This window comes from Salvia splendens, chromosome 15 (genome assembly GCF_004379255.2).
Source record: "Salvia splendens isolate huo1 chromosome 15, SspV2, whole genome shotgun sequence".
Taxonomy (NCBI): domain Eukaryota; kingdom Viridiplantae; phylum Streptophyta; class Magnoliopsida; order Lamiales; family Lamiaceae; genus Salvia; species Salvia splendens.
This window is the reverse complement of record NC_056046.1, coordinates 34181476-34208334: the sequence shown is the minus strand read 5'-3', so window position 1 is coordinate 34208334 and position 26859 is coordinate 34181476. Positions and strand designations below refer to the sequence as shown.

The window sequence follows — 26859 nt, the reverse complement described above, 5'->3', positions numbered from 1 at the left end:
ATGGTGGATACGAAGGTGGTAATCCAACTAGCGGATAAGTCGTGCATTTGTCCAGAGGGGGTTTTAGAAAATGCGATAGTCAAGGTACATGATTTCCTGTATTCTACTGATTTCCATGTTATAAAAATGAGTGAAAATGAGTCTGCCGAGTCTAGTGGAGTGCTTCTAGGGAGACCTTTCTTACGCACCGCTAAGACAATCATTGATGTTTTTGGTGGCACCATATGCTTGGATTATCATGGGGAAAAATGCACGTTCAGCATTGATGAGGCTATGAAAAAACCATTGGATGTTGAGAATCTGCATGCTATCGATGTTATTAACCCCCTAGTCCAAGAGTATCTTGAGACGGAATTGATGCAGGAACAGATCGACTACTCAGAATTGAGCCACAACATCGACAGAGAAGTTGCAGGATGGTGTGAAGCTATGAACACTTTTGAGTTGACCGATGAGGAACTTGCGGAAGCAATCATGGAGTTCTGTAGAGATCCTGAACTTGCCAGGTCAAGGAGATCAGCCCATGTTGCGAGTATGGAAAATTTACCAGGGCCGGATATGGAGAAAAATCCCTTGTCCCAGGAAACGAGTGTACCCAAGAAAGAACTGAAAACACTTCCACCTGGTCTAAAATATGCATATCTGGAGGAGAATGAGACGTTCCCTGTGATAGTCAACAACAACTTGACCCAGGAACAGGAAGGGGAATTGTTGGAAGTCATCCGAAGGAACAAGAAGGCCATTGGATGGACTCTCTCAGACCTAGTGGGGATCAGCCATGATCTTTGCATGCACCACATCAGATTGGAGGAAGGCGCAAAGGCCCATAGAGATCCGCAAAGAAAGTTGAATCCAAACATGAGGGAAGAGGTTGCTGGGGTTTGGAGCCCCTTGCACAGCGGAAGTCATGCACTCACAAATAATCAGATCTACGGATCTATTTGACCGATTATGAGATTAATTAACTACATGTTAAACACAGAATTGCATCCAAGAACGCACATAATTCATGTAAAAGGAATAAAAACCTAAAACATGAATTCCTACGGTTTAGAATTACCGATCTGATTCTCCAAAGAATCGACGATTGCTTGCGCCTTCTCCACGTGATGTTCTTCGTACTCAACCACAAATCTTCTAATCTGTATCCCGAACTCAGATAATGACCTTTGGGTGGGCAAAGCTTGTCAGAATCGAAAAGGGCTTGATTAGAAAGAAGACAGAATATCAGTTTTCTCAAAAACCGATTTTTCGTCCACTCCCACAGGGGAGCACGAAAATTGATGATTAATTCATTAATAATCTCCTTTATAATCTCCTTTTATATTGAGTTATAATGGGCCAGATTAGGGATCCATGGAGGTTGGACTTGGGCCAAACCTGTTGGACTTTTACTAATTAAATTGAGCCCCAATTTAATTTAAATCCAAACAGAATATTATTATCATCCACTATAGTATAATAATATTGACTGCCCGTCCAATCCCAAATTACGAGTAATCCGGGCTTTACCTCTTTAATTTATTATTTCCCATGTTTAAGATATAAATATCCATTAATTAATTTAAGCCTGCTATTTGACTTTAATTAATTAATATCTTTTTCCAAGAGTTGTCTAGTTCAAAATCTTTATTTATTATTCTGGAATAAATTCCAACCGGCCGGGTTTCTGAATAATAAAACCTTTTTCGAACACCTCTTGAGGATATTATCAAACTGGACTCACCCAGCACACGATTCATTGCAATAACAATACTAGCACCTCTAGACATTAATCACCACTACCCAAGATATCAGGATTCTTGGATTGCGAAAAATCCGCACCATTTGATAAGTCAAAGTAGTGCATAATCAATATCGTATGCTCAATGTTATATCAACAATGATTAAGAAATAACAATCACCGAGACCCTCGTCTTTCAGTAAATAGCAAGAAAGACTTATCTCAACTATTAGATCCTTCAGTGCTATACCACACCAGTGTCGTTTATTTCCTAAGGTAAGGAAACATGCGGACTGACACTGCAACCTTTCACGATAGGTAGCCAAAGCCTATCTAGGTTGTGAAATTCTATTTCTCTTCTACAAAGGACCGACTGCGTCACCTTCTGTGAACGTCGTTCACGACCAGTCTACTATGCAGAAGAATTAGGCTTATTTGCTTCTTATACATTTAAATGTTTGAGATACATCTTATAAATGCACAAGCAAACATCAATGCGACAAAATTACTTCTTCTCGCCTTGGGATAAAAGTGGATTGTAGAGTTTATTGTATACAAGCAATTCTATCTGTGCAACATGCTCGAAATATGCTTTTCAATATACCAATTCTAACAATCTCCCACTTATACTCAAAATCATGCTTTCGAGTATACCCACTTCCAAAACTCTCCCACTTATACTCTAAGCAGGTCTCGGGCCATGATACATCGAACTACCGTACTTTTCACCTCATGTGTAAAACATGTTGCCATATAGGCTTTTTGTGAAAAGTTCAGCCAGGTTGTTCTCTGATGATATCTTGGAAACCATAACGTCTTGTTGCGCACTTAATCCTTAATTAATTTCATACTTCATCTCTATGTGATTGCTTAGCTTTATCAGATCGTGTTTTTCTCGAGTTAGACATATGACTAGAGTAATTATAACAAAATATAATACTCATACACATACTCGGAATCACGGTCAAAGCTATTAGGAAGTTACTGAGATTAACAACTACCTTAGTAGTTTCTGATGAAACCACACTTGTAATTTTCATGATAGAGTCTGTGATGTAATCACACTCCTTCATGACTCAGTTTTCAACTCCTAACGTTAACACATAGTCAGAGGATAACTCGATCATCAATCAATTATAAAATCGAGTCGATGTAACCTAAAGGACATAACATGGATGTCTGGTAAACTAGAGCATACCGTTTAGTCTTTTTCAAGTACTATAGTATATTCTTTACCAATCCAATGTCCTTGGCCATGGTTAAAATGATATCATGCTTCTATGCCAACGGCAAAGCTAATATCTAACTTAATACACATTATAGCATATAAGAGACTTCCAATTATGGAACTTGTCTCATTCTTTTTTTTTTATCTCATTCAATGTTGAAAAACACTTGACTAGAGACAAAATAATTCCATCTAGAAAAAGAAAAACCTTTTCTAGGAATTTTCAATGCTAAAGTGTCTAAGTATTGTGTTGATGTAGGATTCTTTAAGAAAACATACATTCTTTTTCTAGCAATCTAATGACACAGATGCTTAGAATGTAACTAGATTAACTTAAATCCATCATCCTTAAACTGGGTAGACGACCAGTTTCCTACGCTAGATAACCCTCTTAGTTGTTTATCAACTTTTATAGATGTCATCATCGTAGAGTACCAAGAATACCAAATATAGTGCACTTTCAACTTTCTTGCCCTGTATTACATAACCATTAAGATGTTCCATGCAGATGATCTCCTCAAGACTTCTACTTAAAGAAAACTGTCTTGACAATCATAGTACATACATCCTAATTTATGTAGGCTACAATAGAGAATATACAGATCGACTTAGGCAAAAATGGCAGGCGAGAATATAATTCTCTCTAGGTATAAACCTTTGCCATTATTCTAGCCTTTTGAGATCCATGCTTACACTTGCAGGTCCACTAGGTCCCACTGACTGAAATAGTCTATGGGTAGTATCGCAAGTCTTGCAAACATTCTTGTGTATTTAAGATTGTTATTCAGAATCTATCATCTTATCAAGAATGATTATCTGAATAAGTCATTGCGTCCTTATAGTTACAGGGATTATGTTCAAGTTGATCTAAGACTGAGTCTTAAGACTCTTTTAGACCCATGAACTTATTATGTTCGCAAAGAACGCTCCCACTACGACACGACTCTTACAATCTTAGGTACAAACGTTGATTTTCTTAGTGCATAAGTTTCTAATGGTATGACTTCTTGGTTAAGATGGAAAATAGATATTCTCATTATCTAGGAGAATTATCATGTTTGTTAAGCTTGTAGTTCTCCTCATAATCTTCATCAAAGAATCTAGTATTCGTGTAAACAAACACGTATCTTGCCGTGAAGATTATAGAACTTGTACCTTTCTATCATTTGGGACAACCTTAAAACCTACCTTCAGTACACAACTCCAATTACTTGGATACATTTTCCAAAACATGTCTTGGAATAACTCCACACCTTGAGAAGTGCTGGACTAAACTTACCTCTAGTCCACAACTCGTGTGTTGTAGAAGGTAGCGATGTTATGGTAGTTTCTTTAAGGTATAACTCGTTGTTTCCAACGTATATCCCATCAATGATAAGGTGTTATTGAGTAAAACTGTTCACTTATCGAACTTGTCTTCGAGAGACTTCGATATCTTCTTATATGACTATCCCATTCTTTAGAAGAATGCTTGGAGTAGTCAACTAGGATTTAACTCCCACTACTGATCTTAACTCATTTGCTCGTCTCCTATGGTATAAACCATTGAGACTTACTAGTCTTTCTATGTTGCATCTCTATAAGTATTCTGAATCCCTTGAACCACCAAAGGATTCTAACTTTTAGTGCATCAACCAGACTTTCTTGACCTTCACGCTATTTAACAAGCAAGTTGTTAAAATCTCGATAGTCACTTAAGTTAGACAAAATCAGTTTGAACAATTACTATGTACTTTCTTGGCCTTAAGTCTAAGTGCCATAAATACTTTATTGTTCATTGTATAAGAAGTTGAACTGTCGTGTTAAACTCAATCTTGTTGCAATTACATTGTTTAGATACTATGATGTATAATTTGTTTTTCTATGGTACCATGATTGATATTCAATCCACATTTCTCCATAATGCAAGCATTATAAAATGAAATTGAACATCGTAGAATCATAAATGAGTTTAGAAACTGAATATAAATTCATTCTAAACAAGACTGTACCAATAAAACAAAATCTCTAACATCAAAACAAAATAATAAAGTGAGCATAAATAAATAGCTCCCACTGCAACAACTGCACTGGATCTAGATCTCTCTTTTAGAAATTGCATTGTTTCTAAGTCATTGTCCTTCTTTATAAGATGTCAATCCAACTTACAATGCATCTTCTCTTTGCCTTTTCACCAAATTTTTCTTGCCTTTCTTGCTTTCAGCAGGCATTGATGACAATTCAGCTCTTCCCTCTTTCCATTGCTAGTCTTCTGTTTGATTGAACTAAGACATAGGAAAGATGCAGCTTTAACGAATTTATCATCTATCATGTTATCTTCCTCTATTAGTAATAAAGTGAATATCATGTAGAAGGTTTCCAACTTTTAAGTACCAACCTTCATATAATCACTTCCTATTATATTTGGCGATGAACTGAGTGTAGAAACTATTTGAGTAACTGAATCAGAAGATTCCTCAAAACATTCTATCTCTTGTGGATATTCCAATAGAATCTGGACAACGTCCTCATTGGATATCCCTCTTTCATCAATATAAACCAAGACGTGTCTTACTACTTAAAAGAAAGTAGTTTGACCTTCTATCTCAAAGAACTTATCGAGTACATGCATAAAATGCATTCTCAAACTTTCTTTTTAGAATTTTGTCGAGGAAATGGAGGACGTGAATTGGTGAGTACAAACTTTAAGTTTTCAGCAATGAGAATCTTATCCATTTAATATTTCCAGTCTACATAATTTTGGCCTTCGAGTTTGATTTCTTTAAGGTTCGCAGACATTAATAAGAATTTGGCTAAGAAGAAATAAAACTATTTATCACATACTATGCTTAATACATAATCGCAAACAACCACAAAACAATTTATGTATCTCGCAACCGTGAAAACCAAAATAAGTACGCCTCTAGGGAGGTCATACAAATTTGGATTCCAACAATTTCCTGATCACAATACCGACGGATAGTCCAGAGACCACTAAGGTGGCATGGCCGCCAAATATTGCCTAAGCATTTACCATAAATATTTGCATTTAGGAATTTCATTTCTGTTTTGATACTCCTTCTAGGGAAGGTCGTACGCCACTAACAAAGTTCCATAGCTATCTTATAAATATGTTTAAACACATGAACTTGCAATTTCGTAGGATTACGGCTCCCACTAGGGTGGGTCGCGATAATATTAGAAACATGCTTCCAGTTTAAACAATTTACCATTAAGAAGTCTAATCTTATGAACTCGCTATTTCGTAGGATTATTGCTCCCACTAAGGCGAGTCGCGATAATATTAGAAACTGCTTCATATATAGACCAATTTAAGGAGACCATATACAACGCACTGTTGTAATTATCGCTTAGTCATTTTAAACATGGTTTTTGGATAATTATCACATAAGTTGATAAGACAGATAATCCACTTAAAACATATTAACACCAAATAAATAGATAAATCCATTTAATTCATGGTGATTAATCACATTGGATAATTATTGAAATTATTTAATAAATCTAGGGAGATTTAAATAAATAATTAATTCCTTATCTTATCCAAAATATGAATTTCAGATTTGATAAATTTATTTGGATAATGACTATCCAAATTAATTTAGGATTTATCTAGATGAAATGGAATCTATCTAAATCCTCTTAGGATTATTCTAGATTTTATATGGATAAAATCAAATCCTAAAATTCAAGATAAAACTGACATTGGATATTATTATCTAAATCTTACCAGGATATTTCAGGATAAAAACAAATTTCTCCAAATCCATAAGACGAAGATAAAATCCAATCATTCTAAGATTTAAACAATCTTAGATTATTTAGAATAAGAAACTAGAATATATCATATCTATTAGGATTTATTCTAGATAAAATTAGCTTTATCAAAATCCAATTAGATTAGGATTATCTTGTATTATCTTTATCCAAATTTATCTAGGATATTTTCTAAATAGAAATAAATCTATTTATATCCATAAAATTAGGATAAACTAGAATTAATATTAATTAATTCAACTAGGATTTAACTAGATAGAACTAAATCTATCTTAAATCCAAAAGATATTTACAATACTGGATTAACAATTATCTAAATCTTCTAAGATATATATTCTTGATATATATAAATCTATCAATATCTATAAGATAGAGATACATTTAATTATCTAAATCTACTAGGATATTTTCTAAATAGAATTAATTCTATAAATATCCACAAGATAAAGATAAACATGGATTTTAATTATCCAAATCTACTAAGATATATTCTAGATAGATATAGATCTATCAATATCTACAAGATATGGATAAACTTAATTAATATTTATCTTAGTCAATCAAGGATTCAACAAGATAGAATAAAATCTATCTAAATCCATATGACAGAAATAAATTTAATTATTCATCCAAATTTAACTAGGATTTCTCTAGATATAATTAAATATATCTAAATCCATAAAATACGGATAAAAATTCAATTAATCCATAATTTAATTAGAAAATTAAATTTTAGATGATCCAGTTAAATTGGTATATTCAAAACTTATTCCAAATTATATCTTGAATTATTTCCAAATTTAGTTACAAAGGTTTAGGAAACCCTAACAAAATTAGGAAATTTCTCCAAAATTAACTCCAAGGATTTCGAAATCCTAATCAAAATTTGGAAAGAATCTTAACCGAACCTTGCATGGCTCGGCTGGACTCCCATTGAATCCATGGCCGCTGCCTTGTTTCCGGCAGCTCGCAATCACGTCTCGAGTCCGGGAGCATCCCGCAAAGGGCTCCCACTCGTCTCGCGAGCTCGCCAAGCTTGACGCCTCCGACGCTGCTGCGTCGACGTCACTTCGCCGGACCTCTGCCGTTGCACACCGGCGCTGCTCGCTGCAGCTGGGACATCGCTGTCTCTCCAGCCGCCAGCGCCGCTGCATCGCGCACCGCTGCTGCTGGACATCTCCGACGCTGCTGCGTCGATGTCCCACCGCCGGGGTCGCTCTGCGGGATACCGACGCTGCTGACGCTGCGTCGTCGCACCCGCTGCTGCCCGATCGCCCTTGGAATCGCTACCGCGACAATTCCCGATTTGCCGACTTGGAATATATATTCACGTAAAGCAAAACTTCACACAATTCAAACTATTGAATTAACAAACCGAATGAATTCTTATGTGTATCACCGCAATTGAATCCGCATAATATAATATGCAATTATTACTAATAGAATAATAACTTTGGAGTATGATGGGGTACGTACTAAACAAGCCCAATAGCAGTGACGGCCCATCAGTCCAAAGCCCAAGGAAGAGTATCAGTTCGGCATTACCAAAGAGTTCGGCCCCAGCCTACAGCTCGGTAAAAGCCGACCAATCAAGCTCTACTCTCAGATCGGCAAAAGCTGCTCGGCAATAGTTCAGCAGTTCGGTCTCAGTATTCAACCGAACTGGGAGATAGTGGACTCATGCAGAACCTCCACGACCTCCACTACACGATCTATTTAGTGGTGTCAACTCATGCAGGATCTCATGCAGAATAGCGGACCAAACAAAGAGATGGTGGACCCATGCAGGATCTCATGACCTCCACGACATCCACGACCTAATTAGTGATGATGTAAGCCACGACCTAATTAGTGATGATGTAAGCCACGACCTAGTTAGTGGTGATGCAAGCCACGATCTTAGTTCAATGTATAAATAGAACTTAGATCAGATAGACAGAAAAAAGGGAGAAAGCTCTCTAGACATCAATTATCATATAGCAAGTCTGTATTTGTAAGCTGGTAAACCAGATCAAGCAATACAATCTTGCCCTCCTTTCTTCCCATGGACGTAGATTTACCTCAGTAAATCGAACCACGTAATTCCTTGTGTCGTGATCTATATTTATTACCTGCATTTACTACCATCAAAAATTCGCACAACCATCACTGGCGCCGTCTGTGGGAAACAGAGAACCAAATCTGTGATAAAAGCGAGTTTTTGATCCTCTTCCACCAAAAAAATGCATACCAGATCTCATAATACCCGTGCTTCCGTTCGTGATAACCATGAGGAAGCTAGTCCAGCCCGCAGGTTAGGAAAACAGCCTCGGGAGAAATCTACTTCCAGTTCTCACGGAAAAGGAACAAGCCGCTCAAAGACTCATCGCACCGAGTCTTCCCAGCAGCCCGATTTGAACGAGGCTGTCAAGTTGTTTTTGGCCGAGAAGCAGGAAGAGTTCTTAATTTTCCTGCAAAAGGGCCAAAAGCCGGAGACGAAAACGGTGGATTCTCCCTCCTCATCCAGACATGAAAGTCACTACCGCAGTAGTGCCGTGTCTTCCAGGAAGAAGAATCCTCAACCCCGACATGTTCCTGTTCCTCCTCGGTACCGGAATCACAGGAGAACTCCATCTCCTCCATACCGAAGAGATGTCGGGTTCGCCATGTACGGAGCATTGAAGACTCCGTTCGCGGACGATATCACCCGAACTCCCTTGCCACAGAACTACCGAACTCCGTCGATGACTTATGACGGGTTAGTGAATCCTCATGACTTCCTGGGACGCTATCAGTATAACATGGCGAACCAGGGTCTCAATGAGGTCCATATGTGCAAGCTGTTTCCCGAGCTGCTTATCGGGAACGCAAGAAGGTGGTTCGATAGCCTCCCCCAAGGCAGCATTAGATCTTACCGAGATCTAATGGATGCTTTCCACAGGAGGTTCTTTCAGAAAGCGGAAGCCCGAATCACTTCGGCTCAGCTGCTTTCTATACGTCAAGGTCGCGACGAAAAGATCAGCGACTTTATGACGAGATTCCGCAAGGAATGCCTACAAGTAGACGATCTCAATGATCTACTTGTCATTTCGGCATTCCAAAATGGAATCCTGCCCGGAGCTCTCTACAGAAAGCTCGTGGAATGCAGTCCGCAAACAGCTCAAGAGATGTGGGACATTGCGGACCAGTTCTCCCGTGCCGATGAGGCAGACCGTCGCAAACGGTCTTTAGACAGCTCATCCCGAGGAGACAGGAGGAAGCCCGATCATAGCGATCAGGGACATCCTCGCCGAACTCCTTTTGGCGATCAGGGACATCCTCGCCGAACTCCTTTTGAAAGGATTCAAAGGACTCCGGTGCAAAACCGATTGGGGCCACGTCTCAATCCTGAGAAGCCGCCCGCCCGCCGTGATTCCGGTTGAGATCGGCGTACCCAGTCCCCGAACTCTAAATTTCTCCTCAGAAATGAATGATGACGGACTGAGAGCCGAACTAGATCTTGCCGAAGAAAGAAGAGAATTGGCCTGCATAAAAGCAGCCAAGTACAAGGAGCAAGTAGCCCGGTATTATAACCAAAGGGTGAAAAAGCTGCAATTTCAAGTGGGAGATCTCGTCTTGAGAAACAACGAAGTAAGCCGAGCAGAAAAGCTGGGCAAACTCGAACCCACATGGGAAGGTCCATATCGGGTGTCAGAAGTCCTCGGCAAAGGGTCTTACAAATTGACCCACATGTCAGGAGAACAAGTACCCCGAACATGGTACATTTCCAACCTCAAGAAGTTCCATTTGTAAGAGACAGTCCGGTCAGTCAGTCTTGTGTCTAGTTCGGTCCTAGGGGTATGTGCTTTCTTTGTTTTTTACTTGTTTTTCATGTTTGTCTATGTGCGTTTTGTCTGTCTATGTGCGTGTCGTCTCTTACAAATGTTACTGAGGTATCTTGTTCTTCGAAGGCTGATCCCCTTTTTAGAACATATATAAGCCAACGATTGTGAGTCCAAGCTTCTAAGGAGGATACAAGACCACAATTCAGCTTAAGAAACAAGCAGTTCGTCTGAAACGAACTGCAACAAAGGGAAAGTCCGATCCACGCGATAAAACTCGCCGAATTAGGACAAGGGAAAGTCCGATCCCCAAATTAGGACAAGGGAAAGTCCGATCCGAGCGATAAAACTCGCCAAATTAGGACACAAGCTTAGTCCGGTCAAAGAAATTTACTTCATAAGACCAAAGACGAGTCCGGTCAAAGAAGTTTACTTCATAAGACCAAAGACGAGTCCGGTCAAAGAAGTTTATTTCATAAGACCGAGGACCAAGTCCGGTCAAAGAAGTTTACTTCATAAGACCAAGGACGAGTCCGGTCAAAGAAGCTTACTTCATAAGACCGAGGACGAGTCCGGTCAAAGAAGTTTACTTCATAAGACCGAGGACGAGCACGATGAAATTTTTTCGCTGAGCTGTAAATACGCAGTGATAGAAGCGAAATGAAAATTTCATTTATTAAATCTTGTTCGGCATATAATTCTGCTACCCTACGAGAAGGCGTTACGCCATTACAAAGGACTATTCTACTGTCCATGGTTGCTAAAGTTGAGCCATCTATTCACAAAATCCTCGTGAAGCCGAGTTCGGCCATTCCGGGCAGCTGAAGAATAAGCAGGTCGACGAGATGCTCTAATCGACCTACCGCCTCTTCCCTGAGCCCGGGAAGCTCTAGCACCTCGGCGGCGAAGAGTCTCGTCACGAATCATTTGCCGATCTTGCTCACTCATAGTCACCGCTCCTCTGCGAACTTCAGTCCGTCCTCGTCTTGATGTCTCCGGTTGTTCCTGAGTTCGTTGCTGACTTGGAGTAGGGTTTTGAGCAAATGAATCAGAGGTTTGAGCTGGAGTGCGACCATCTGTTGGCGGGAAATGCCTAAGGAATCTCTCGATTGAGGGACGCCGGGAGAGAATGATGTCGTACCGAGAAGCCCAGCGCCGCAATGATTTCACGACTTGTTGGCAAGCCGAGCTCTCCAGCGCATTGTTCCTCCGGAGTACATGATATTCCTCCCACAGTTCGTCAACTCGTTCCTGAACTTCAGAGATGGTCATTCCCCCGCGCCTGCAGATGAAATCCTCATATGCAGTCCTCTCAGCGACGGCAGTGTTCAGCTCGGCCTCCAGATCTTTCTTTTCGGACTCTAAGTCCTTATTGTCGGCCTCCAGCTTCACTAAACAAGCCAAGAGTTCGTCATTCTTCATCTGGTCAGCTATGGCTTTTTTCTCAGCTTCGTCTAAAGCAGAAGAGTACAGCCGCTTCCAGTGAAGTACCTCCAGCTCCTTAAGAGTTACGAATACAAAGCAGCTATGTCAGTTCGGCATTTCATTTTACTGAGCAGGTAGTAAACCACAACAGGAGTAAAAGAGAGTACGAAAAGCTATACGAAGACACAAGTGTAGAAAGAAGAATTTTTTCATTCATAAGAAAAAATATTTTACACAAGGAGGGCTTCAAGGCCATTTTACAAGAAGGAAGAAACTAAACTAAGAGAAGGGAGACGAAATCATACTCCGCCAGCTTCGTCTCCGGCTCCTCGGTGAGGTTCAGCTTCCTTCTCCTTGTCTGCCTCAGCTTCAGCCTCGGCCCCCCTGCTCCCCCCAGCCTGCTCGGTGCCCCCATCACCGATCAGCAGCACCTCTTGCTCGGCCTGCCTGTCTCCGGTCTGCTGATCAAGCTGCTCGGTCTCACCCTCTCCGTGGAAAATTGGAGCGGGTGAAACTGGCCCTAAGGAGGCAAAGATAGCCTCCATATTCTCGTCCCGGTCAGCTCGGCAACTACGAACTCGGTCAGCAGAAAGCAGGACTGAGGACGAAGCAAGCTCCTCAAGGAGCGGCAGACTCTGGAGACGAGCTGCTATCTCTCGGCCGTACAGCGGCAGGACGACTTCGGGCCCATGCTCGGCATTATCGGTCATCAGTTTCAGCAGATCACCGACAAAGGCCGAAAATTGATTGCTCAGAAAGAGTTTCTCCGCGAAAGCACGGAGAACCTCCCCTTGGGCAACCACGGCGGCAGCATCCCTCCGTTTCGTCTGCTCTCGCTGGATGACGAGCTGGTTTTTGGCAAACTGGGCTTCATCCTGGGCCGAGATCCTAGCAGCTCTGGCCTTCTCAAAGTCTGCCTTAGCCTGTTCGGCCTGGTGACGAGCAGCCGCCAACTTCCTCTGCATCTCAGCATAATCGTTGGACGCTTTGGAGAGTTCAACGGCGACGAGCTTGGAGAGCATATCGTTCCTCTGAAAATGGAAAAAGGAAAAAGTCAACCGAGGGGCCACAAAAAATACAGGAAAGAAGCAAAGCCAAAGAATCAAGAAGAGAAGTTACCTCGGCAAAGTCCGTTGGCCATGCAAAAGGCTCACAGACATGATCCGAAGGAGGCGCCAAGACCACGTCTTTCTCTGGCGCTCTTGGGGGTTTCTGAATCCTCCCCTTCCCCCTTGCCGAAGTCGACTCCGGCTTCTTTGGATCCGAAGAGGTCTTTTGCCTCTTCGGATTCTTCTCGGCATCAGACGCCGAGCTGGTGGTTTTCGGCCTTTCCGGTTCCTTAGATTCGGAGGATTTGCGACCGAGCTTGTTTAGCAAGTTCACTGCCAAAAAGCAAGAAAACAAGGTTAGTTTTCGTCGTCAAGGCAGTAATGCATAAAAAAGAAATCCTCACCCTCAGTCTCTTCGTCCGAAGACGAGGAGTCGAACACGAAGTCGCCCTTGACGAGCTCAGACTCCGAGTACTGCTTCCTAATCATGGGAATCTTATTGAGCTCGGCCTCGAGCTCGTCCAACGGTTCTACCCGAGGATGAGGAATAACGGACTTCGGCCCTCTCCAGGAAAAGTCCGAACCCGAAGTCCTATTATAAAAAAAGAAGCGATTTTGCCATTTCGGCCATTTGGATTTACAAAAGGCTCTAAAGGGCTGTAAAGGGATCAAGTAAAACCAAGATCCCTTCCTCTTAAACTGGAAGAAATTAAGGATTGCCCTCAGAGACAGATCCTTATCTAGCCTACGCAGTTCGGCAGCAAAGGCCGATAAGTGCCTCCAAGAGTTCGGAGTCACCTGACCTAAAGGGAGTTGAAAAAAATCTAGCAGCTCTACAAAGGCAGGGGGAAGAGGGAAACGAAGCCCGCATTCCAAGCCGGCTTCATAAACGGTGGCGTAACCCTCCGGCGGCGAGTCAGCCCTATGAAGGTCGTCGGGAATCGCAACCTTCCCCCCAGGAAAAAAATATTTTTCGTGTAAGGATATCACAGTATCCTTACTCAAGATGCTGTGAAAATACTCTACGGTCTTCTCCCCGGATTCTTTCCGGCTAGAAGACCCCTTACCCCCTTTCCTACCGCTACCTGACTCAGAAGAAGAAGAAGAAGACATGGTTCTTACTCTTTGAAAGTCTGAAGAAATTCTGAAGAAATTCTTGAAAGTGGAAGGAAATTTTTACGCAAAAGAGAGAGAATGCAGAAGAAGCAATGGCAAAAGTGTTCAAATGATGAAGAAAGGACGTATTTATCAGATTCGGAGAAGATTTCAAAATCATCGCACCGTTTCGAATCCCACCTTTTCAGGATTCAACGGCCGGATTTTACTGTCGCATTTAATGCAGTCACGCGCAAGGCACGTCCCCTAACGTCAGCCTCCCTCGTACCTTTATCCAGAATGCCGAAGTGACTCGCTTCGCCGAAGTGATTCACTTCGCTTTTCGGGGGGGTAGTGATGGGGTACGTACTAAACAAGCCCAATAGCAGTGACGGCCCATCAGCCCAAAGCCCAAGGAAGAGTATCAGTTCGGCATTACCAAAGAGTTCGGCCCCAGCCTACAGCTCGGTAAAAGCCGACCAATCAAGCTCTACTCTCAGATCGGCAAAAGCTGCTCGGCAATAGTTCAGCAGTTCGGTCTCAGTATTCAACCGAACTGGGAGATAGTGGACTCATGCAGAACCTCCACGACCTCCACTACACGATCTATTTAGTGGTGTCAACTCATGCAGGATCTCATGCAGAATAGCGGACCAAACAAAGAGATGGTGGACCCATGCAGGATCTCATGACCTCCACGACATCCACGACCTAATTAGTGATGATGTAAGCCACGACCTAATTAGTGATGATGTAAGCCACGACCTAGTTAGTGGTGATGCAAGCCACGATCTTAGTTCAATGTATAAATAGAACTTAGATCAGATAGACAGAAAAAAAGGGAGAAAGCTCTCTAGACATCAAATATCATATAGCAAGTCTGTATTTGTAAGCTGGTAAACCAGATCAAGCAATACAATCTTGCCCTCCTTTCTTCCCGTGGACGTAGATTTACCTCAGTAAATCGAACCACGTAATTCCTTGTGTCGTGATCTATATTTATTACCTGCATTTACTACCATCAAAAATTCGCACAACCATCAGAGTAATACACGTAACAAGAATTCCATCTTTCCGGCAGTTATGCAATCACGCAATTTGAGATTAAAACAATCATATTTCAGTCGTTCTACTTCATGTTATAGAACAAATAAAACGACAAATATGTCACGAAACTCATGCGATCAAGCAATGCACACAACATGAAATGAATCCACATAATCAGAGCCAAAAATTGGCTCTGATACCAATTGTTGGGGTTTGGAGCCCCTTGCACAGCGGAAGTCATGCATTCACAAATAAATCAGATCTACGGATCTATTTGACCGATTATGAGATTAATTAACTATATGTTAAACACAGAATTGCATCCAAGAACGCACATAATTCATGTAAAAGGAATAAAAACCTAAAACATGAATTCCTACGGTTTAGAATTACCGATCTGATTCTCCAAAGAATCGACGATTGCTTGCGCCTTCTCCACGTGATGTTCTTCGTACTCAACCACAAATCTTCTAATCTGTATCCCGAACTCAGATAATGACCTTTGGGTGGGCAAAGCTTGTCAGAATCGAAAAGGGCTTGATTAGAAAGAAGACAGAATATCAGTTTTCTCAAAAACCGATTTTTCGTCCACTCCCACAGGGGAGCACGAAAATTGATGATTAATTCATTAATAATCTCCTTTATAATCTCCTTTTATATTGAGTTATAATGGGCCAGATTAGGGATCCATGGAGGTTGGACTTGGGCCAAACCTGTTGGACTTTTACTAATTAAATTGAGCCCCAATTTAATTTAAATCCAAACAGAATATTATTATCATCCACTATAGTATAATAATATTGACTGCCCGTCCAATCCCAAATTACGAGTAATCCGGGCTTTACCTCTTTAATTTATTATTTCCCGTGTTTAAGATATAAATATCCATTAATTAATTTAAGCCTGCTATTTGACTTTAATAATAAAACCTTTTTCGAACACCTCTTGAGGATATTATCAAACTGGACTCACCCAGCACACGATTCATTGCAATAACAATACTAGCACCTCTAGACATTAATCACCACTACCCAAGATATCAGGATTCTTGGATTGCGAAAAATCCGCACCATTTGATAAGTCAAAGTAGTGCATAATCAATATCGTATGCTCAATGTTATATCAACAATGATTAAGAAATAACAATCACCGAGACCTCGTCTTTCAGTAAATAGCAAGAAAGACTTATCTCAACTATTAGATCCTTCAGTGCTATACCACACCAGTGTCGTTTATTTCCTAAGGTAAGGAAACATGCGGACTGACACTGCAACCTTTCACGATAGGTAGCCAAAGCCTATCTAGGTTGTGAAATTCTATTTCTCTTCTACAAAGGACCGACTGCGTCACCTTCTGTGAACGTCGTTCACGACTAGTCTACTATGCAGAAGAATTAGGCTTATTTGCTTCTTATACATTTAAATGTTTGAGATACATCTTATAAATGCACAAGCAAACATCAATGCGACAAAATTACTTCTTCTCGCCTTGGGATAAAAGTGGATTGTAGAGTTTATTGTATACAAGCAATTCTATCCGTGCAACATGCTCGAAATATGCTTTTCAGTATACCAATTCTAACAATCTCCCACTTATACTCAAAATCATGCTTTCGAGTATACCCAGTGCCAAAACTCTCCCACTTATACTCTAAGCAGGTCTCGGGCCATGATACATCGAACTACCGTACTTTTCACCTCATGTGTAAAACATGTTGCCATATAGGCTTTTTGTGAAAAGTTCTGCCAGGTTGTTCTCTGATGATATCTTGGAAACCATAACGTCTTGTTGCGCACTTAATCCTTAATTAATTTCATACTTCATCTCTATGTGATTGCTTAGCTTTATCAGATCGTGTTTTCCTCGAGTTAGACATATGACTAGAGTAATTATAACAAAATATAATACTCATACACATACTCGGAATCACGGTCAAAGCTATTAGGAAGTTACTGAGATTAACAACTACCTTAGTAGTTTCTGATGAAACCACACTTGTAATTTTCATGATAGAGTCTGTGATGTAATCACACTCCTTCATGACTCAGTTTTCAACTCCTAACGTTAACACATAGTCAGAGGATAACTCGATCATCAATCAATTATAAAATCGAGTCGATGTAACCTAAAGGACATAACATGGATGTCTGGTAAACTAGAGCATACCGTTTAGTCTTTTTCAAGTACTATAGTATATTCTTTACCAATCCAATGTCCTTGGCCATGGTTAAAATGATATCATGCTTCTATGCCAACGGCAAAGCTAATATCTAACTTAATACACATTATAGCATATAAGAGACTTCCAATTATGGAACTTGTCTCATTCTTTTTTTTTTATCTCATTCAATGTTGAAAAACACTTGACTAGAGACAAAATAATTCCATCTAGAAAAAGAAAAACCTTTTCTAGGAATTTTCAATGCTAAAGTGTCTAAGTATTGTGTTGATGTAGGATTCTTTAAGAAAACATACATTCTTTTTCTAGCAATCTAATGACACAGATGCTTAGAATGTAACTAGATTAACTTAAATCCATCATCCTTAAACTGGGTAGACGACCAGTTTCCTACGCTAGATAACCCTCTTAGTTGTTTATCAACTTTCATAGATGTCATCATCGTAGAGTACCAAGAATACCAAATATAGTGCACTTTCAACTTTCTTGCCCTGTATTACATAACCATTAAGATGTTCCATGCAGATGATCTCCTCAAGACTTCTACTTAAAGAAAACTGTCTTGACAATCATAGTACATACATCCTAATTTATGTAGGCTACAATAGAAAATATACAGATCGACTTAGGCAAAAATGGCAGGCGAGAATATAATTCTCTCTAGGTATAAACCTTTGCCATTATTCTAGCCTTTTGAGATCCATGCTTACACTTGCAGGTCCACTAGGTCCCACTGACTGAAATAGAGTATGGGTAGCATCGCAAGTCTTGCAAACATTCTTGTTTATTTAAGATTGTTATTCAGAATCTATCATCTTATCAAGAATGATTATCTGAATAAGTCATTGCGTCCTTATAGTTACAGGGATTATGTTCAAGTTGATCTAAGACAGAGTCTTAAGACTCTTTTAGACCCATGAACTTATTTTGTTCGCAAAGAACGCTCCCACTACGACACGACTCTTACAATCTTAGGTACAAACGTTGATTTTCTTAGTGCATAAGTTTCTAATGGTATGACTTCTTGGTTAAGATGGAAAATAGATATTCTCATTATCTTGAGAATTATCATGTTTGTTAAGCTTGTAGTTCTCCTCATAATCTTCATCAAAGAATCTAGTATTCATGTAAACAAACACATATCTTGCCGTGAAGATTATAGAACTTGTACCTTTCTATCATTTGGGATAACCTTAAAACCTACCTCAGTACACAACTCCAATTACTTGGATACATTTTCCAAAACATGTCTTGGAATAACTCCACACCTTGAGAAGTGCTGGACTAAACTTACCTCTAGTCCACAACTCGTGTGTTGTAGAAGGTAGCGATGTTATGGTAGTTTCTTTAAGGTATAACTCGTTGTTTCCAACGTATATCCCATCAATGATAAGGTGTTATTGAGTAAAACTGTTCACTTATCGAACTTGTCTTCGAGAGACTTCGATATCTTCTTATATGACTATCCCATTCTTTAGAAGAATGCTTGGAGTAGTCAACTAGGATTTAACTCCCACTACTGATCTTAACTCATTTGCTCGTCTCCCATGGTATAAACCATTGAGACTTACTAGTCTTTCTATGTTGCATCTCTATAAGTATTCTGAATCCCTTGAACCACCAAAGGATTCTAACTTTTAGTGCATCAACCAGACTTTCTTGACCTTCACGCAATTTAACAAGCAAGTTGTTAAAATCTCGATAGTCACTTGAGTTAGACAAAATCAGTTTGAACAATTACTATGTACTTTCTTGGCCTTAAGTCTAAGTGCCATAAATACTTTATTGTTCATTGTATAAGAAGTTGAACTGTCGTGTTAAACTCAATCTTGTTGCAATTACATTGTTTAGATACTATGATGTATAATTTGTTTTTCTATGGTACCATGATTGATATTCAATCCACATTTCTCCATAATGCAAGCATTATAAAATGAAATTGAACATCGTAGAATCATAAATGAGTTTAGAAACTGAATATAAATTCATTCTAAACAAGACTGTACCAATAAAATAAAATCTCTAACATCAAAACAAAATAATAAAGTGAGCATAAATAAATAGCTCCCACTGCAACAACTGCCCAACTGGATCTAGATCTCTCTTTTAGAAATTGCATTGTTATCTAAGTCATTGTCCTTCTTTATAAGATGTCAATCCAACTTACAATGCATCTTCTCTTTGCCTTTTCACCAAATTTTTCTTGCCTTTCTTGCTTTCAGCAGGCATTGATGACAATTCAGCTCTTCCCTCTTTCCATTGCTAGTCTTCTGTTTGATTGAACTAAGACATAGGAAAGATGCAGCTTTAACGAATTTATCATCTATCATGTTATCTTCCTCTATTAGTAATAAAGTGAATATCATGTAGAAGGTTTCCAACTTTTAAGTACCAACCTTCATATAATCACTTCCTATTATATTTGGCGATGAACTGAGTGTAGAAACTATTTGAGTAACTGAATCAGAAGATTCCTCAAAACATTCTATCTCTTGTGGATATTCCAATAGAATCTGGACAACGTCCTCATTGGATATCCCTCTTTCATCAATATAAACCAAGACGTGTCTTACTACTTAAAAGAAAGTAGTTTGACCTTCTATCTCAAAGAACTTATCGAGTACATGCATAAAATGCATTCTCAAACTTTCTTTTTAGAATTTTGTCGAGGAAATGGAAGACGTGAATTGGTGAGTACAAACTTTAAGTTTTCAGCAATGAGAATCTTATCCATTTAATATTTCCAGTCTACATAATTTTGGCCTTCGAGTTTGATTTCTTTAAGGTTCGCAGACATTAATAAGAATTTGGCTAAGAAGAAATAAAACTATTTATCACATACTATGCTTAATACATAATCGCAAACAACCACAAAACAATTTATGTATCTCGCAACCGTGAAAACCAAAATAAGTACGCCTCTAGGGAGGTCATACAAATTTGGATTCCAACAATTTCCTGATCACAATACCGACGGATAGTCCAGAGACCACTAAGGTGGCATGGCCGCCAAATATTGCCTAAGCATTTACCATAAATATTTGCATTTAGGAATTTCATTTCTGTTTTGATACTCCTTCTAGGGAAGGTCGTACGCCACTAACAAAGTTCCATAGCTATCTTATAAATATGTTTAAACACATGAACTTGCAATTTCGTAGGATTACGGCTCCCACTAGGGTGGGTCGCGATAATATTAGAAACATGCTTCCAGTTTAAACAATTTACCATTAAGAAGTCTAATCTTATGAACTCGCTATTTCGTAGGATTATTGCTCCCACTAAGGCGAGTCGCGATAATATTAGAAACTGCTTCATATATAGACCAATTTAAGGAGACCATATACAACGCACTGTTGTAATTATCGCTTAGTCATTTTAAACATGGTTTTTGGATAATTATCACATAAGTTGATAAGACAGATAATCCAATTAAAACATATTAACACCAAATAAATAGATAAATCCATTTAATTCATGGTGATTAATCACATTGGATAATTATTGAAATTATTTAATAAATCTAGGGAGATTTAAATAAATAATTAATTCCTTATCTTATCCAAAATATGAATTTCAGATTTGATAAATTTATTTGGATAATGACTATCCAAATTAATTTAGGATTTATCTAGATAGAATGGAATCTATCTAAATCCTCTTAGGATTATTCTACATTTTATATGGATAAAATCAAATCCTAAAATTCAAGATAAAACTGACATTGGATTATTATTATCTAAATCTTACCAGGATATTTCAGGATAAAAACAAATTTCTCCAAATCCATAAGACGAAGATAAAATCCAATCATTCTAAGATTTAAACAATCTTAGATTATTTAGAATAAGAAACTAGAATATATCATATCTATTAGGATTTATTCTAGATAAAATTAGCCTTATCAAAATCCAATTAGATTAGGATTATCTTGTATTATCTTTATCCAAATTTATCTAGGATATTTTCTAAATAGAAATATATCTATTTATATCCGTAAAATTAGGATAAACTAGAATTAATATTAATTAATTCAACTAGGATTTAACTAGATAGAACTAAATCTATCTTAAATCCAAAAGATATTTACAATACTGGATTAACAATTATCTAAATCTTCTAAGATATATATTCTGAATAGATATAAATCTATCAATATCTATAAGATAGAGATACATTTAATTATCTAAATCTACTAGGATATTTTCTAAATATAATTAATTCTATAAATATCCACAAGATAAAGATAAACATGGATTTTAATTATCCAAATCTACTAAGATATATTCTTGATAGATATAGATCTATCAATATCTACAAGATATGGATAAACTTAATTAATATTTATCTTAGTCAATCAAGGATTCAACAAGATAGAATAAATCTATCTAAATCCATATGACAGAAATAAATTTAATTATTCATCCAAATTTATCTAGGATTTCTCTAGATATAATTAAATATATCTAAATCCATAAAATAAGGATAAAAATTCAATTAATCCATAATTTAATTAGAAAATTAAATTTTAGATGATCCAGTTAAATTGGTATATTCAAAACTTATTCCAAATTATATCTTGAATTATTTCCAAATTTAGTTACAAAGGTTTAGGAAACCCTAACAAAATTAGGAAATTTCTCCAAAATTAACTCCAAGGATTTCGAAATCCTAATCAAAATTTGGAAAGAATCTTAACCGAACCTTGCATGGCTCGGCTGGACTCCCACTGAATCCATGGCCGCTGCCTTGTTTCCGGCAGCTCGCAATCACGTCTCGAGTCCGGGAGCATCCCGCAAAGGGCTTCCACTCGTCTCGCGAGCTCGCCAAGCTTGACGCCTCCGACGCTGCTGCGTCGACGTCACTTCGCCGGACCTCTGCCGTTGCACACCGGCGCTGCTCGCTGCTGCTGGGACATCGCTGTCTCTCCAGCCGCCAGCGCCGCTGCATCGCGCACCGCTGCTGCTGGACATCTCCGACGCTGCTGCGTCGATGTCCCACCGCCGGGGTCGCTCTGCGGGATACCGACGCTGCTGACGCTGCGTCGTCGCACCCGCTGCTGCCCGATCGCCCTTGGAATCGCTACCGCGACAATTCCCGATTTGCCGACTTGGAATATATATTCACATAAAGCAAAACTTCACACAATTCAAACTATTGAATTAACAAACCGAATGAATTCTTATGTGTATCACCGCAATTGAATCCGCATAATATAATACGCAATTATTACTAATAGAATAATAACTTTGGAGTAATACACGTAACAAGAATTCCATCTTTCCGGCAGTTATGCAATCACGCAATTTGAGATTAAAACAATCATATTTCAGTCGTTCTACTTCATGTTATAGAACAAATAAAACGACAAATATGTCACGAAACTCATGCGATCAAGCAATGCACACAACATGAAATTAATCCACATAATCAGAGCCAAAAATTGGCTCTGATACCAATTGCTGGGGTTTGGAGCCCCTTGCACAGCGGAAGTCATGCATTCACAAATAAATCAGATCTACGGATCTATTTGACCGATTATGAGATTAATTAACTATATGTTAAACACAGAATTGCATCCAAGAACGCACATAATTCATGTAAAAGGAATAAAAAACCTAAAACATGAATTCCTACGGTTTAGAATTACCGATCTGATTCTCCAAAGAATCGACGATTGCTTGCGCCTTCTCCACGTGATGTTCTTCGTACTCAACCACAAATCTTCTAATCTGTATCCCGAACTCAGATAATGACCTTTGGGTGGGCAAAGCTTGTCAGAATCGAAAAGGGCTTGATTAGAAAGAAGACAGAATATCAGTTTTCTCAAAAACCGATTTTTCGTCCACTCCCACAGGGGAGCACGAAAATTGATGATTAATTCATTAATAATCTCCTTTATAATCTCCTTTTATATTGAGTTATAATGGGCCAGATTAGGGATCCATGGAGGTTGGACTTGGGCCAAACCTGTTGGACTTTTACTAATTAAATTGAGCCCCAATTTAATTTAAATCCAAACAGAATATTATTATCATCCACTATAGTATAATAATATTGACTGCCCGTTCAATCCCAAATTACGAGTAATCCGGGCTTTACCTCTTTAATTTATTATTTCCCGTGTTTAAGATATAAATATCCATGAATTAATTTAAGCCTGCTATTTGACTTTAATTAATTAATATCTTTTTCCAAGAGTTGTCTAGTTCAAAATCTTTATTTATTATTCTGGAATAAATTCCAACCGGCCGGGTTTCTGAATAATAAAACCTTTTTCGAACACCTCTTGAGGATATTATAAAACTGGACTCACCCAGCACACTATTCTTTGCAATAACAATACTAGCACCTCTAGACATTAATCACCACTACCCAAGATATCAGGATTCTTGGATTGCGAAAAATCCGCACCATTTGATAAGTCAAAGTAGTGCATAATCAATATCGTATGCTCAATGTTATATCAACAATGATTAAGAAATAACAATCACCGAGACCTCGTCTTTCAGTAAATAGCAAGAAAGACTTATCTCAACTATTAGATCCTTCAGTGCTATACCACACCAGTGTCGTTTATTTCCTAAGGTAAGGAAACATGCGGACTGACACTGCAACCTTTCACGATAGGTAGCCAAAGCCTATCTAGGTTGTGAAATTCTATTTCTCTTCTACAAAGGACCGACTGCGTCACCTTCTGTGAACGTCGTTCACGACCAGTCTACTATGCAGAAGAATTATGCTTATTTGCTTCTTATACATTTAAATGTTTGAGATACATCTTATAAATGCACAAGCAAACATCAATGCGACAAAATTACTTCTTCTCGCCTTGGGATAAAAGTGGATTGTAGAGTTTATTGTATACAAGCAATTCTATCCGTGCAACATGCTCGAAATATGCTTTTCAGTATACCAATTCTAACAGAGGTCTTGAAGGAAGTACTGAAACTGCTGTCTCTGAGAATTATCTATTCGATCCCAGACAGTGAAGAAGTCAGGAGGTAGTCAAGAATGACAAGAATGAATTGGTGCCTACCCGACTTGTCACATGGTGGAGGATGTGTATAGACAACAGGAAGCTGAACGAAGCCACTAGAAAAGACCATTTCCCATTACCCTTCATCGACCAGATGCTGGAGAGATTGGCTGGCAAGCATTATTTTTGTTTCTTGGATGGATACAGTTGATACTTCCAGATCTATGTAGATCCCGAGGATCAAGAGAAGATGACGTTCACGTGCCCCTTCGGGACGTACGCATACAGAAGAATGCCGTTTTGTCTGTGCAGTGCACCAGGCACCTTTCAACGTTGCATGATGAGTATCTTCTCAGACCTGCTGGAGGTATGTATCGAGATCTTCATGGATGATTTTACCATATATGGGAACTCTTTTGAATCGTGCTTAGCCAACCTAGACCTTGTGTTGAAGAGATGCCAAGAAAAGAATTTGGTCCTTAATTTTGAAAAATGCCACTTCATGGTACCGGAAGGGATAGTCCTAGGTCATGTGGTTTCTGAGAAAGGCATTCAGGTGGACAAGGCAAAGGTGGACGTGATTTCGAAGTTACCCTACCTACGAATCAAAAAGAAGTCAGAGGATTCTTAGGTCATGCAGGGTTCTATAGAAGGTTCATCAAAGATTTCACAAAAATCGCGCAGCCGCTTACCCACCTCTTGCATAATGATGTGGAATTTGTCTTCGACGAGGATTGTAAGAAAGCTTTCCAACTGCTGAAGGATAAGCTTGTGTCGGCCCACATAATTAGAGCACCCGACTGGAATCACCCGTTTGAAGTCGTGTGTGATGCGAGCGACTTTGCAGTAGGAGTAGTACTAGGTCAAAGAATTGATGGGAAGAGCTACGTGATCTTTTACGTCTCAAAAACCCTTAATCAAGCTCAGAAGAACTACGATACCACGGAGAAGGAAATGTTAGCTGTCGTATACTCATTCGAGAAATTTCAACCGTATCTGCTTAGGTCGAGAGTGATTGTTTTTACAGATCACGCAGCTATCAAGTACTTACTGGCGAAGAAGGAGTCCAAGCCAAGGTTAATCCAATGGGTGTTGCTGCTACAAGATTTCGACTGGGAAGTGAGAGATAAGAAGGGCACTGAGAAGAAGGTGGCTGATCATCTAAGTCAGATTTTTCAAGGAGAGACAGAGGAAGCGATACCAGATGCATTCCCGGAGAAACATCTGTACTACATATGAGAATCTCCTAGACCCATTAGTTGGGAGGAAGTGTTGGCGACAACAGGTCCAGGAAGTGCTGAAAAAGGGAAATATCCGTTGAACGCAGGAAATTTTCCGGGCCTAGAGATGAAACTAAAGAGCGAGGCCAAGTACTATTTCTGGGACTTGTGGATGATGGGAGCCGATCAGGTGATAAGAAGATGTATTCCGGAATGGGAACAAAGAGATATACTTAATCATTGCCATGCATTAGCATGTGGAGGTCATTTTGGACCAAGGAAGACCGCAAGGAAAGTTTTAGACAGTGGATTGTACTGGCCCACGCTGAATAAAGACTCTTTTGAATTCTGTCAAAATTGTGAGAGGTGCCAGCAAATCGGAGGAATTTTAAATAGAGATGAGATGCCACAAGTTCCAGTAATCGTTTGCAAGATCTTCGACGTGTGGGGGATGGATTTCATGTGACCTTTCCCATCATCTTATGGCAATACCTTTATACTGGTCGCGGTGGATTATGTATCCAAGTGGATAGAAGCCAAGGTTATGAGCTCCTGTTAGTTAAAGGAAGTGGCGAAATTTTTGAAGACTAACATTTTTAACAGACACTGTGTGCCCCGAGCCATCATATCAGACCAGGGAACACACTTCTGTAATCGGACTATAGAGGCCTTGATGAGGAAATACGGAGTTCACCACAGGCTATCTACTCCTTACCACCCCCAGTAGAATGGCCAAACAGAAATCTCCAATCGAGAGATAAAAAGCATTTTGGAGAAAACGGTTAACCCGTCAAGGAAAGATTGGAGCAAGCGGTTGGATGACGCATTGTGGGCTTACAGGACTGCATTCAAGACACCGATAGGAATGTCTCCTTATAGGCTGGTGTTCGGAAAAATGTGCCATTTGCTTGTCGGAGTGGAGCACAGAGCATATTGGGCAGTCAAAGTGATAAACATTAAGGCACAGGCTTGTGAAGAAGAGAGGAAGTTGCAACTACAAGAGCTGGAGGAATTGAGACTTGAGTCATATGATGCTGGAATGTGGTACAAAGAGAAGACAAAGCTGTGGTATGATAAAAACCTCCGGGTCAAGGAATTGCAAGTAGGTCAGAAGGTGCTTTTGTTCCAGTCCAGGCTCAAGTTGATGCATCAAATTACCGCTAACCCTTCCCGCCACATGTACACCTGCCACATCCTCGGTGCCTACCTCCAGCGTAATGTTGTGAGGAAAATAGCCAAATCTGCACCTGACGTGCCCATGTGTGAGGCTCTAGAGCTATTCAACGTGGAGTATTTCTTCAACAAGGGTCTCCTTTACATGGATGGCACAGATGTGT

General features: G+C 39.4%; 1 protein-coding gene across 1 annotated transcript; it reads left to right on the top strand.

Annotated features, from left to right (window-relative positions):
• LOC121767077 lies at positions 1 to 25541 on the top strand. Its single transcript, XM_042163278.1, has 4 exons — positions 1 to 315; positions 364 to 717; positions 24510 to 24669; positions 24859 to 25541. Exons 1-4 carry the CDS (start codon positions 1 to 3, stop codon positions 25539 to 25541), a joined length of 1512 nt encoding a protein of 503 aa, XP_042019212.1.
• Positions 25542 to 26859: the final 1318 nt, after the last annotated feature.

Bases quoted from the DNA above. Each gene is read 5' to 3' on its own strand.
- LOC121767077 (XM_042163278.1), top strand. From the start codon at position 1: ATGGTGGATACGAAGGTGGTAATCCAACTAGCGGATAAGTCGTGCATT. The intron at 718-24,509 runs GTCATCCGAAGG...GGATGGATACAG, and splicing joins AGGAAGGGGAATTGTTGGAA to TTGATACTTCCAGATCTATG. The intron at 24,670-24,858 runs GTATGTATCGAG...AAAGGCATTCAG, and splicing joins TCTTCTCAGACCTGCTGGAG to GTGGACAAGGCAAAGGTGGA.